We start from the raw sequence: 14350 nt of genomic DNA on the forward strand, positions 1-14350 counted from the left end.
TTGCGAAGAATGCAGGAGATGGCAGAGGTTCTCTTCAGACCTGGCATGTGAAGGTCAAGAGGCTGGGGTGAGTGACATTGGGGCAGAACAACCAGAAAGGCTGGGGCTTACTGGCTCTTCCTCAGTGTAGATTATTCTCAAATGAAAGAACACACTCACTGGTGAAAAACTAGAAAGCCACACAAAATAAAAAAGAAAAACTACCACCCTTTTGTTATACAAGTCAAACATAACCACTATCCAAATGTGAGTATATTTCTGTTATTACTTTTTTCCTCTACATACTTTTACATAGCTGTGTTGTATGTACACTTTTATATTCTCCTTTTAACATAATGATGGCTTTTTATTTTCTAATGACACAGTCATGTATGTTCATTATAGAAAAATTTTAATGTGAAGGGACGCCTGGCTGTCTCAGTGGGCAAAAGCCTCTGCCTTTGGCTCAAGTCATGATCTCAGGGTCCTGGGATCAAGCCCTAAATCGGTCTCTCTGCTCAGCAGGGAGCCTGCTTCCCCACCTTTCTCTCTGCCTGCCTCTCTGCCTGCTTGTGATCTCTGTCAAATAAATAAATAAAATCTTAAAAAAAATTTTTTAATGTTTTAATGTGAGTAAAATTAAAGTTAAAAATTTAGTAACATTTTTATTAAATTCCTTTGAACAAATAAAATGCACCAAATTATGAGAATGTCTAACAATTCTATTCCCCAGATATCTTCTGATCAAGGGAAAAAACATACATACAAATGGTTCCAAAGTAAAAAGAGAAAAGGGAAAGAATTTTTCTTCTTCTTCTTCTTTTTAAAGGTTTTATTTATTTATTTGACAGAGAGATCACAAGTAGGCAGAGAGGCAGGCGGGGGGAGGGGGGGAAGCAGGCTCCCCACTGAGCAGAGAGCCCGATGGGGGCCTTGATCCCAGTGCTCCAAGACCATGACCCGAGCTGAAGGTAGAGGCTTAACAAACTGAGGTACCCAGGTGCCCCAGAATTTTTCTTCTTTCTAATCCTCATGTTAGCATTCTCCCCCGTGGTAACCACTACTAAAAGATGAGTAAATGTGCCCACCAAAAAAAAATTGTATGTGTGTATCAACATACTTTTTGTATCTATCTATTAATTTATAAAACAAATGATAATACCCTTTCATTAAATATATCTGGAATATAGGTCCATACCAGCAGGTCTTCCTTTTTAATGGCTCTGTGGTATTCCATTTGTGTCTACCATGGATTACTTAATTCCCCAGTGATGGATATTTAATTTGTCTTTCATATATGGCAGTACTGCAAAATGTTCATATATAATATATATTATATTTACACACATATACAAACATATATGTATATACACATATACTTCTGCAGGAATATCCATAGGTAAATTCCTAGCAGTGGCATTGCAAGTAAAAGGGACAATTCCATAGCTTGAAATTTTACATTTTGAAATATATTGCCAGTTGCCGTGTGGTCTGTCCTTAAGAGCTAGCTTGGGCTTTCTCACAGCATGGCAGACTCAGGGCGGTAAGATCACTTATATAGTGGCAAAGATATCATTGTATTGTCTTTCCTGACTCAGCTTCAAAAATTATACAACATCGTTTCTACCCCAGAATTCTCCCCAGATTCCAGAGGAGGCACACAGACCCTACCTCTTGACAGGTAGAGTCAAAGTCACACTGTAGATTTTCACGTGGGTTGAGAGATAATGCTCTAGCAACTTTTGAAAAAACAACCTTCCTCATTGCATAAATTTATACTTCTATTGACTGTATATTAGAATACCTATTTCCCCATGCCCTTTGCAAATCTTATTGGTGAAAAATGATTGCCTCTTTACTAGTTTGATTTACATTTTTACTAAGAAATGTGAACATTTGAACAGATTTTCATGTCTTTTATTGGCCATTTATATTTCTTTTCTTATATATGAACTTCTGTATGACAGCTTTCTATTCAAGGGCTGCTTGCCTGTGAAGAAAATGATCCCTTTCTCACTGTACATTGTAACAATGTTTTTGATACTGCTCTTCCTTTTTTTTTTTTTTTTCTTTTTTTATGCTCTTCCTCTTTGACTTTGTTTTTTTGTTTGTTTGTTTGTTTTTGTTTGGTTGGTTTTTGCCATTCAAATTTATAACTTCTTTCTGGTCATATTTATCAATATTTTCCATTAGAGTTCCTGGGTTTTATATCTTCCTGAGAAAAGTCTTCCTTACTCCAATGTTTAAAAAAAAAAAAAAAAAAAAGACTAAATTTTCTTCTACATTTTTGTCATTCTAGCTTCTAAACTGTTCCATATAATGTTATATGGACTATATAAATTGTATCATCCTTGGTTTCCTGAAAATAAATCCCTTTGGCTGATAGACACTATTTTTTATGTACTGTTGGACTCTAGTTGCTAATATTTTCCCCCAGATTAAAGTTTTTCACCAGTGCCAGATTTCCCCCAAACTTCTCATTTCTTGAGACTCTGTTTTTTTCTGTAAAATTTAGAGTTTTTTCTCTTAATTCTAATTATTCCCTACATATATTAATTTATTTCTTGGTTTGTCTAATTCTGATTTATAGTGTTTTGTATCTAAACTATAGTGTTTTGTACCTAAACTTTTAGATGTGGTTTGGTAGTTTTTCTAACTTCACAGAGCTCCCTCTTCTGTTGCTTTTGTCAAAGTGCTCAAAAACATGACAGCTTGCTTTCTGAGTGACCCATTCCCAGACTGGTCAGATCTTTCTCTTTCCTTGCCTCTGTTGTTTCTTTCCTGCTCAAATCTCCACCCTCACCCCCCATCGTGTTCAAATTTGATTCCACTTCTAGCAGTTTCTCCTCAGTGGAGGGCCCTTTCCCAAAGGGAAGCTGTACCCAGTTGGTTTGAAAATTATTTGTATCTTAGACTATTCCAGTGTCTTTCAGAATCTACTGAGGACCGCCCCCCTCATACTCACCAGCTGTTGATTTGAGCAAAATCCCTTCCAGTTTCAACTCTTGTTCTCAAATCAGCCCCAGGTTGCTTTCCAGTCAATACGTCTTGGTTATATTAGGGCTCTCGACTGTTTTCCCCTGCTTTCTCCCACATAGACGCGGCTACCAGACAGGTCCTGTGACATTTGGTAGTTTGTCCTCATCTGCTTGCATTCTGTGGTTCATGTCAACCAGTCTTATGTCAAACAGGGTTTTGGTTTCTACTAGTAGCAAGGTATGTTTTTGCATGGGAACTAAGGGATATTCAAATTATACTACCACCTCTGCCATCTTTCTGGAATCCCATTCGCCTAATTTTGGACTGTTTGCTACTTCTTTTCAACCCTCCATCCTCTTAATTCGTTTGAATGAACACCACTGGTATCTTTCCCACTCCCCCAGTTTAGGAGGAAAGATAAACTGCTTCCTCTCCACTCCATTTGGAAGACATTGCATCAGCACAGTTCAAGCACAGGTAGTTTTGTTTAGGAACACCTCAGACATGACCAATAGATACTCTCTCCTGGGGAGAGCTGATTACATACAGCCAACAAAGAATAAAGAATAGGAATGGAGGAATATTTGAGAGATACATTGAGCATACTGCAAAGATCAGGAGACAAGAAACTTATTGGTGAGGGGAAACCGGGAGCTCACAGTTGCTCCTAGTTTTTTTTTTCTTTTAAGATTTTATTTATTTATTTGACAGACAGAGATCACAAGTAGGCAGAGAGGCAGGCAGAGAGTGGAGGTAAGCAGCCTCCCTGCCAAGCAGAGAGCCAGATGTGGGGCTAGATCCCAGGACCCTGAGCTGAAGGCAGAGGCTTCAACCCACTGAGCTACCCAGGTGCCCAGTTGCTCCTAGTTTATAAATACACATGTACCCAGATACTTCCGGCCTCTACTTCAGTTTGTTACAATAGATGTAATGTCCCTGTACATTAAGCACATATAGAAATCACCATAATCCACAGAACTGATGGAGCTTTCTGTAAAATGATGGAGAATTTCTTCAGGCATTTGAATCCACTGCTGTCAGTAAATGAGTTATTTTGTATTAAAACCTTTAGAAATATATCTATGCCTTTCTGTTTACATAAGCAGGATGTAAAAATCATAATTTGATTTTTAGTGATTCTTCTTTTAAAATCAGTTTTATACTCCAGCAAAAAAAAAAAAAAAAACAGCCTTAGAAATATTGAGAAAGAACCATTTGTTTCTGTCTATATAAGCAGGATATAAAAATCGTAACTTGATTTTTACTGATTCTTCTCTTAAAATGTTTTATAGTCTGGTTAAAAAAAAAACAAACAGCCTTAGAAATATTGAGATAGAATCCTGTGTTTCAACAGTAACATCCTCCGATTGCTTGACTTTTTCCTCCCATTTTCCTTCTAGACCTCTTTCTAGAGTTGTCTGCATGAGAATAGAAAATCAAATGTTTAGATTTGTTAGAACTATGTACGATGGTATGTAGTTGGAACTACATAGTTCCATAATTAGAACTATGTACTATGTAAGTATGCTAAAATAGTTCCATATTTAGAACTATGAAAAACAGTTAATCCTGATTGCTTGACTTTTCCTCCCATTTTCCTTCTAGATCTCTTTCTAGAGTTGTTGTTTACATGAGAATGGAAAATCAGATGGTTAGCTATGGTAGAACTAAATACGATGGTATGTTTTTGGAACTGCATAGTTCCCTAGCGAGAACGATTTACTACGATCTACGATCTACTACGATCTACGATCTACTACGATCCAGGATCTACTACGATCCAGGATCTACTACAATCTACGATCTACTGATTTAAATGACATAGGGGAACCGAAAAGGAGAACTGAAAGTGGGAAATTCCTCTGAAAGAGAGAGGACCTCTGTGTATTTAAGGCCACACTCATGGAAGAAGGGCATTCACACTGCAGACTCTTGAAGCCTTGTCTTCAGCACCTAGACGGTAGCAGGCAAGACTTCCTCTTTTCATCATGACCAGCAGGTGTATCCTCCAAACTGCTCTCCTGGTATATTTCTCCACCACGGTTCTTGCCATGAACTATAACTTACTTCGATTCCAACTAAGCAGCAGCAGTGTGGAGTGCCAGGAGCTCCTTCTACAGTTGAATGGAACGTCTAAAGATTGCCTTAAGGACAGGATGAACTTCAAGATCCCTGAGGAGATCCAGAAATCCCAGAAGTTCCAGAAGGAGGACATCGTATTGGTCACCCTTGAGATGTTCCAAAAGACCTCTGATATTTTCAAGAGAAATCTCTCAAGCACGGGATGGAATGAGAGCATTGTCAAGAACCTCCTTGCCATACTCCACTGGCAGAAGGAACATCTGGAGGAAATCCTGGAGGACATCATGCAGGAGGAAAACGTCACTTGGGACCACAGGACCCTTCTGCACCTGAAGAGATATTATCTAAGGATCGTGCGGTACCTGAAAGCCAAGGAGTTCAGCGTCTGTGCCTGGACAATAGTGCAAGCAGAAATCCTCAAGAGCTTTTTCTTCCTTGATAAACTTACAGATTCTCTCCCTAACTGAAGATCTCTCAGCCTGTTCCTCTGGGAATGGACGATGTTGACAAGGACTTTGGGCGTTCTTCAACTCGCAGAGGCTCTGTAAGTGACTGACAAGCAAGATACTCTCTTTGAAAGGACAAAGATTTTAACTTTTAAAATTAATTTATGCATTAAGTTATTTTTCTACTTGAAATTTCACCCTGGAAAATAAATTTTTTTTTTATGAAACAGAAGTCAACATAGCAGTTTTAATTTCAAGTTGATTTCATTAGGCCTGTATTAAAAATTACAGAGCACCTACTAGATGTTCTTTGTAAAATATGCCTGCAAAATCATATGGGTTCTGGCCTCTGCCTTCAAGGAACTTAAAATCCAAAAAGCCTTGTGGAATATGTGAGATGGTAGATGATAAGGGGAGGCAAAACGTTCAGGAGAATAAATGGAACAGCCTCTTAGGAATTAAAATGGAAGAGGCAGGCAGTTGGCTCTGGAATTAGGACAAAGGGTTCTACTGCTTCTATGCACCTACTCTGTGCCCTCAGGCTCTCTGACCCTACAGTTAGAATTTGACTGGCTATCAGGGCAACTAGGGGAATATTTCAGCTCTTGGGTTTGTCCTGAACTCATTCCAGTTCCTTGTAGGATCCTCTGCTTGTCCCCTTCCGCAACCCTGCGGGATTTTAAAATATTTATATGCCCCCGTAAGCTAAGGGTGAGAAGTCCGGGAACGCCTGTTGACAGTGTTAAGGAGCAGTCCTTCCCTTCTGACTCTTCCTGGACAGCTAAAATGTATGCCTGTGTCCTTGGAGTTGGGGGTCTCTGTCTGCTTCCTGGGTACGAACACCATGGGGAGAAAGAACTCTGCTTTAGATCTCTGCTCTCCGGCTGGGTTTTCTCCCCATTTTGTCAGAAAAGCAAGTTTTCTCCTGGCCCTGCTGCCCTGTTAATACAGAATTCCATCATCTGCTTTTCTTGATGCTCTGCATCTCTGAACTGCACATCCCCTGAAGCTAAATCTGAAACAGGTGTGGCAGACAGAGTCATTTCCATCAAGTGGAAAACCAGGAAGCATGCGGGAAAGGGAAATTCGGATGAGACAGTGAGCTCACTGACTTTTCTCAGGGCTTACACTGAGAAAATACAATTTTCCTAGGAGCTTCTCCAGGCACCTGGCCAGCCTGTACCAATTGGCTGGGTTTCTGTCTTTGTACTGAACCCCTCGGGAATTTACATTATTATGGCTTACATTATTATGGCCTGTCATTAGCTGCCATCCAGACACCGCACCCCCGTGTGTATGTAATTGGAAATAAGTCCTCCTCACAAGCACCCCTCAGGTGGGCACAGTTACATTATTGCTGTTTGACAGTTCCAGAAACTAAGTCTCGGATTTAGGAACTGCCCCAAGGTCACCATAGCTAAATGCATGGAGGTTTAAAAAAGTACAAAGGGCCAAATCATGTAAGACTTTGTTCGTATCTAAGCATCTTCTGCCAGAGCAGTACAGAAGTCCGAGTTCCCTTTGAGGGCGTCAGCCTTGAGGAGAAGAAATCAGTATCGATCAGGGGTTTCCGAGAAGACACTAGAGTACAAGGCAGACAGTGAACTTGGGGCTCCCTCTTCTGACTCAAGGCCAGTAACACACGGACTGTGGGACCAAGAAGTGCTGTATTCCCTCGTGGATCTGCTGTGTTTGTCTCAAGACAGTTGAGGTCCTGGTGAAGCAAGAAAGCTTCCCTCTCCCCAAAACTCCTCACCCTCCACTACGCCACACCCCAGCTCTGCCAAAAGCCTTCCACAGATGTGCTTCCTTTTGCCAGGGATTCAAAGACAAGATGGGCAGGGAGAAATGCAGACTAATCGGTCATGGTTAGAACTGCCGAGCAGTCTCTCTCGGCAATGGATCCCAGCTGCCTGTCATTTTCCCTAGGCTGAGGATACTGCAGCCGGCCCAGCAAGAGGCTCTCCTCTGCTCACCACTAAATCGGCCCAGATACCGAGGGGCTGGAAAGTTCTGTTCAGCATGTGTCCCAGGGGCCAGAATGCCAGAGGAAAGACTTCTTCTGGAGAATTATAAACACCCATGTCACCGCTGAGTATGTCACCCCATCTACAATACCAAAAGTACGTCCGTCACCAGGAGAGCTTAAATGATAATTAGTATTTAATTCCAATAAGGATGAGGAAGTCTTGCTTGAAAGCACAAGTGAGAGTAGGTGCCTGTCTAAACAGATAGCAACGTATCAGGAGTAAAGTTACTATTTCAGCAGGCACCGGAATACCTCAGAGAGCACTCATTCAGGGAAATATCGATGAGCCTCTTGAGGTTGTGGGTATGCTAACCCAAGAGGTCATGCACCACCTATGCTGTGCTTTTGTGTGGGTCTGTGTCTGAGGAGGAAAAAAGACAGAGAAAAGCCCATCAGCAGCTCTGTGATGGTCCTGGAACAAGATGGCAGTGAAGATTTTCCGGTGAGGACAAAAAAAGGGCTTTTAAGGACAAGGATGTCTCACATGCAACTTAAAAATTAGGTCCCATGTTTTGATGAAAACGTCTCCCCTGCACCTCAGTGGAGGTGGCCACCAGCACAAAATGTGTGTAGGACTCATAGAGGGCATCCAGGTCTGAGTTTGAAATAACGTGGGGAAGGGGATCAGGGGGCCAGATACCCACTCAGGAACCAGATGAGTGGGGACACAAGGCGGAGCCAGGACATGAAGCCATTTTGCCCCCGCCTACCACCCACCTGAGGAATCCAAGGAATTCTGAGGACTCTGCGTCTCCACAGACAGGGGTTAGGAGGTGGGAAGTTTTTTCTCAAAGGCGTTGGCAAGCATTTGGGTTACATAGAAGTACATGAATCCTGCCCCATCCTATGGGCCTGTAGACACAGGGTCCCTACGTATATTCGTATGGAACTATTTGCAGTTAACAAAGCGGATGTTTAGGCACTTTGGGTGTTAAGTAGGCACATTTAGGTACTCGGATACATCTGATAAAGGGACTTGTTCATAAAATAGTCTTTAAAAAATGAGAAGAGGGGTGCCTAGGTGGCTCAGTTAGTGAAGGGTCCAACTCTTGATTTTGGCTCAGGTCATGGTCCCTCTCCCTCTGCCCCTCCCTGTACCCTGCATTCTACACCCCCACTCTCTCTCAAATAAGTAAATAAATCTACAAAAAAAAAAGGAAAGAATAAGCCACAGATTGGGCAAAAATGTTTACACATCACATATCTGATAAAGGAGTTATATCCAGAATGTTTTTTTTTAAATAAAAAATACTCTCAAAACTCACCAATAAGAAAAGAACCCACCCAATAAAAAACGGGTAGTATATGAGTGGATACTACCCCAAGAGATACATGAGTAGCAAATAGGTATATGGAGCGACTGAAGCCTTCGTGAATTTGTGTTTGTGTGTGGCTTAGGCCAGAAAATGAATGTGAAATGGTTTTTGGGTTACATAGGAGCCCATTCCACTGGGAGGACCTACCCTAGCCCTTTCTGAGAAAGGTCCACCAGCCATCGTAGTCGGCTTGTATATGTGATACACGTGAGGTCTGCCCAGCAGAGAAGGCAGGGCCGTGATCAATACCCACTTCTGTCTTGATTAGTCCAGCTGTGAGACATACAGAGGGAGCCAGCAGTTGGTAGTCATGTCAGAAGGTGACGTGCACCCAGGACCGGACCTTGCCAATTGCACAACTTTTCTCAACATCTGTTGTACTGATGGGAATAGAACCTCAAAAACTGTTTTATGAATTTATTCTTTCGTTCTCAGTGTTAATTGTTGCTTCTCAAACATCAGTTTAATTGTCTAAAATCCTCTAGCATAGTTGGTTTAAAATAATAAACTCCCGAGACTCCAGTCCTGGGCTAGAACTGCCAGCATGGACATACACTCTTTAATTTAAGTGGGATCAAGTCAGTCATTTGACTTGTGAATTAACTTGATGCATACTCCAGAGACATGTTCACTATCAATTACCACCAAATCAGTGGTAATTTGGCTTCAACTGACATTCAGTTTCAAAATTCCTGCTTTGCTTTATAATTCCATGTCACCTGGTCTTTAGGAAACCTGAAGCACATTATTTAAATTTTATCTCCCGACAGTTATCCTAGAAATAAGAGAGAAATGGAGCCCACTTTGAAATGGGGTTCACTCTGCACCTCCCCCCACTCAAGTGCTCTCAAATTAACAAACAAACAAAAACAATCTTAGGAAAAAAAAGAAATTGTAGTATTTCCATATAGTGGACTGCTATTCAGCAATTAAAAAGGAATGAATGCCCAATATACTTAACAACGTGGATGAATCTTGAATAATTATGCTGACTATAAGAAGACAGACTTTATTTTTATTTATTTATTTTTTTAAAAGACTTAATTAATTTGAGAGAGAGAGCATGCAAGCATGAGCAGGGGCAGGGGCAGAGGGAGAGAGGCAGGGGAGGCAGACTCCCCACCAAGCACAGAGCTCGATCCCAGGGCCCTGAGATCTTGACCTGAGCCACAGTCAGATGCTTAATGGTACTGAGCCACCCAGATGTCCCTAGTCTTTCATAATTTGAAAGGTTGCCCAGAAATGGATCAATAGCTTTGCATCTAAAACTCTGAGAAGAGCCCAGGGCACTCTATATGTTGCAAACCCCACCACGTGCATTGCAAGTTGCAGAATACCAAGTCCACAGAAACTATTTCATCTCTCTCTCTCTCTCTCTCTTTTTATTGTGGTAAAAAATACAAGACATAAAATTTACCATTTAAACCATTTTTAAGTGTACAGTTCTGTGGCATTAAGTACATTCACGTATTTGTGCAACCTTCACCCCTGTCCATGTGCAGAACTGTTGTTATCTTCCTCACCTGGAACCTCTTTACTCATTGAACACTGTGCCCTGTTTCCCCCTCTCAGCAGCCCCTGGCAATCACCATTCTACTTTCTGCCTCCAGGTGCTTCATTAAGTGGAATCATATAATAGGTGTCCTTTTGCGATTGGCTTGTTTCATTTTGCATGGTGTCTCCAAGTTCCATCCATGTTGTAATGTGCGAGAATTTCCTTCCTTGTTAAGGCTGAGTAATATTCCCTTGTGTGTCTATATCACATTTTAGTTGCCTACTCACCCACTGAATCCAGCGATGGACCCTTGAGTTGTTTCTATCTTTTGGCAACCGTGAGCAGTGATGCTGTAAATACCTCCCGGAGTCCAACTTTCAGTTCTTTTTTTTTTTAATAAGATTTTATTTATTTATTTGCCAGAAAGAGAGAGATAGAGCACAAGCAGGCAGAAAGGCAGGCAGAGCAGACAGACAGGCAGAGGCAGAGAGAGAAGCAGGCTCCCCACTGAGCAGGGAGCTGGATGCAGGGCTCGATCCCAGGACTCTGGGATCATGACCTGAGCCGAAGGCAGAGGCTTAACCAACTGAGCCACCCAGGCATCCCCAGCTTTCAGTTCTTTTAGGTATATTTCCGCAAGTGGAATTGTAGGATCATATGATAATTCTATACAAAATTTTTTAAGGAATCACCAAAGCAATTATTTTTAAGTTCTGTCTTCATAGTGCAAATATTTGCAACAATAACAGAATCCAAACACAACAATAACAGCCACATTTCTTAAAGATATATGTTTTGCAAGGGACTCTGCTAAGTGTGTTATAAACACACACCATCTTATTTAATTCTCCTGAGACCCCTAGGAGGGAAGTATTAAGAAAACTAAGGCTCAATAAGGTTAAGTAACTTACCCAAGTCCACATTTGTTTAGAAAGAAAAGAAAGACAGACAGACAGACAGACATATTTGGAAACAGAAACCATAATTTTTTTTTTTTTAAGATTCTATTTCTTTATCTGACACAGAGAGAGAAAGCACGTGCACAAGCAGGGGACGCTGCAGGCAGAGGGCGAGAGAGAAACAGTCTCCCCACTGAGCAGGGAGCTGGATGCAGGGCTCGATCCCAGGACTCTGGGATCATGACCTGAGCCAAAGGCAGACGCTTAACTGACTGGGCCACCCAGAGACCATACTCTTAACTGTCATCTTCTCCAAATGTTATTTTTCATCCAAGTACACAGCACTGATACTGTGATTTAGAGAGGGAGCAAGAAGCCCTCCAGTGGCCCCAGCTCCTGGCTTTGCTGAAAGTGCTCTGAGGACCTTCTGTACATGCAAGCGGCTGCTCCCTTCACTCCAGCAGTTTGTCTCCCTGCCACTCCCGTGCAGAGAAGGACTCGCTCCCTCTCTCTCTCTAGAGAGATTCGTAGGAAATTCCCACTTGCTCTCTTGCCAGACTCTACAGAGAATATCTTCACTTAGGTTTTCAGGAGGCAATTGTCTGCGCCCTGAGTCATAGTTTTCCCTGGCAGGCTGCATTTCCTGCTCTCCATCACCACGGTCCTTCCCAGGCTGGCAGCACAGCGCTGTGTGCAGTTTCCTTTTCAAGTCTGGCACCGGCTTGCTTTCCTTATCTCATAGGAACACTTAAGAACCTGTGTTATTTAATGAAACGCCCAACAAATTTCTCTTTCCTTTCACTTTTCAATTTCTTGGCATGCTCTCTCTCCCTCTCTCTCTCTCTCCCTCTCTCTCTCTCTCTCTCTTTTTTTTTCCCAGTGAAAACCTAGAGGTAGAGCAAATAGTTTTCAAAGCAGAAAGTGACTGACTAATCTAGAAATGTGTGAGTGGGAAGTCTGTGAATTTGAAAGTCCACATATATATTTTTTCCTTTTTTTTTTTTCTTTTTTCTTTTTAGTAGGCTCCATGCCCAGCATGGAGCCCAACACAGGGCTTCAACTCACCACCCTGAGATCAAGACCTGAGCTGAGATCGAATCAGATGCTTAACGGACTGAGCCACGCAGGTGCCCCAAAAGTCCAAATATTTTTTTAACGGTTCTTATACCCAAGAGGAAAAGGCATGACATAGAATCATACAAACCTGAGAGCTAACGTGGGTTCTGCCACTTTCTAACTGTATGATCTTGAACAAGATATGTGAATTGGAGATAATCATACCTCGAACTCTTGAGGAATAAATGGAATAATAGGATGTATGCCTTGATTCAGCACTGGACCTTGTCTATGAAAATGCCCAGTGTTGTAGTACCTGGGTAGCTCATTTGGTTAAATGTCTGCCTTTGGCTCAGGTCATGATCCTGGGGTGCTGAGATGGAGCCCCGAGTAAGGCTCCCCACTCAGCGAGGAGTCTGCTTCTCGTTCTCCCTCTGCTCCTCCCCCTGGCTCGTGCTCTTCCACGTTCTTTCTCTCAAATGAATAAATAAAATATTTTTAAAAAATTTTTTTAAATGCCCAATGCTTTACTTAATTAAAAGTGAATAAAAATTGTAAAAATTCTCACACACAGAATTAGGTGGGCTCCTGGAGTACACTTTCCAAAATCTTACACAAAAAGCAAGTTCTTAATAAAGTGATAGTTGGTAGCCATATTGCTCTTATAATAGGATCTAATGTCATTTTTACAAGTCATATTTATGGATATTAGGACAGTATTCAGCATCTATGATTACCAAGTATAAATAAGACTTCTCTAAAATTCCAATTTCAGCATTTGTATAAGTGGCCTCTAGTAACTTATTTAAGAAGCAAAACCAATTGGGTACCTGGCTGGCTCAGTTGGTTGGGTAGTTGCCTTCGGCTCAGGTCATGATCCCAGGGTCCTGGGATTGAGTCCCACATCAGGCCGGGAACAGGGAGCCTGCTTCTCTCTCTGCCTCTGACTCTCTCTGTCTCTCCTAAATAAATAAATAAAATCTTTAAAAATATTTATGTGAATACTCTAAAAAAAAAAAAAAAGCAAAACCAGTTGTTCACAGACCTTTGAAATGTCAAGAAAAAAAGATGGGAAAAACAGACTGTGGGGAAGGGTGAACAGAAAGAAGAGTCGCCTTTTGCTGATCTGCTCTGGTCTGTCTGAACTGTGCTCAGCCCTGCACATACTACGTAGGACATCTGTTGTCTGCCTGGCATGGGCCGCCACCTACGGCTGTGGGAGTGGGCATCCAGGTCCAGCCACACAACATGTGCTCGGCACACCTGTAGGTGGTGCTCTTCTCTGGTGATCCTGACACCGACACGGGAAGAAATGCTTAAAAATAAAGCCCACTCAAAGGACGAGCAGAAGGGAAAGACAGATGAGGACACGTATCTTAAAATATTGTTTGAGCCATGCCTGAAGGTTTATGTCCTAAAATGTTTAAGCTATCTGAGCTGTGAATAGAATTAGAGGGGACTGGAACATAAGCTAGAAACCCAGCCAACCACTCAGTGACCTCTCTTGCCTTTGGAGGCTACTGGTCTGTATGTTCCTTCAGCCTAAGTTTTAGGAAGCCTGCTTCAGATAGAGCTGCCCATCCTCAGAAGCATGGAAAGGCCCCTGAAGGCCTTGCTGGACGGGCCCTTTCTTTGCTCTTCCAGTGTAAGCTGATGTGTGATACGTGAAGCCTCCTACAACCTCACCACTGAATGCTTTAAATTGAGGTTCAGCGAAATCTCTGTAGAAAGAGAGCCTGGCCTTCAGAGTCAAACTGTCTTCTTGTTTCTAGTGAAAAGTTCCCTCATCTTGGAGGCACATAGCTTTGCTGGTCCTTTCATGCAATTCAACAAGCATTTCCTAGATGTGCAGTGCATACCAGACCCTATGCCAAGCCCTGAGCTTACATGGACAAACAAGACCCCACATTATACTCAGGAAACTCATTTTCGGGGGGAGACAAACAGATAAGCAAATGGCTAAAAATGATAACACGATGAAATATGTCATTCTAACAAAACAGTGCCGAACAAATGCCCAGATGAATGTACAGTCTGTCCTGCCTGACAGGATTTGAGCAGCCCTCACA

At 42.0% G+C, this 14350-nt stretch overlaps 1 protein-coding gene across 1 annotated transcript; it reads left to right on the forward strand.

Annotated features, from left to right (window-relative positions):
• The first annotated feature begins 4891 nt into the window (after positions 1 to 4891).
• On the forward strand, positions 4892 to 5711 carry IFNB1 (interferon beta 1). Its single transcript, XM_032308619.1, has one exon. It carries the CDS (start codon positions 4947 to 4949, stop codon positions 5505 to 5507), a length of 561 nt encoding a protein of 186 aa, XP_032164510.1. The 5' UTR covers positions 4892 to 4946; the 3' UTR covers positions 5508 to 5711.
• The last annotated feature ends 8639 nt before the right edge of the window (positions 5712 to 14350 follow it).

This window comes from Mustela erminea, chromosome 12 (genome assembly GCF_009829155.1).
Source record: "Mustela erminea isolate mMusErm1 chromosome 12, mMusErm1.Pri, whole genome shotgun sequence".
Classification (NCBI taxonomy): Eukaryota; Metazoa; Chordata; class Mammalia; order Carnivora; family Mustelidae; genus Mustela; species Mustela erminea.

Excerpts from the sequence above, each read along its gene's own strand:
- IFNB1 (XM_032308619.1), top strand. The coding sequence starts at position 4,947 with ATGACCAGCAGGTGTATCCTCCAAACTGCTCTCCTGGTATATTTCTCC.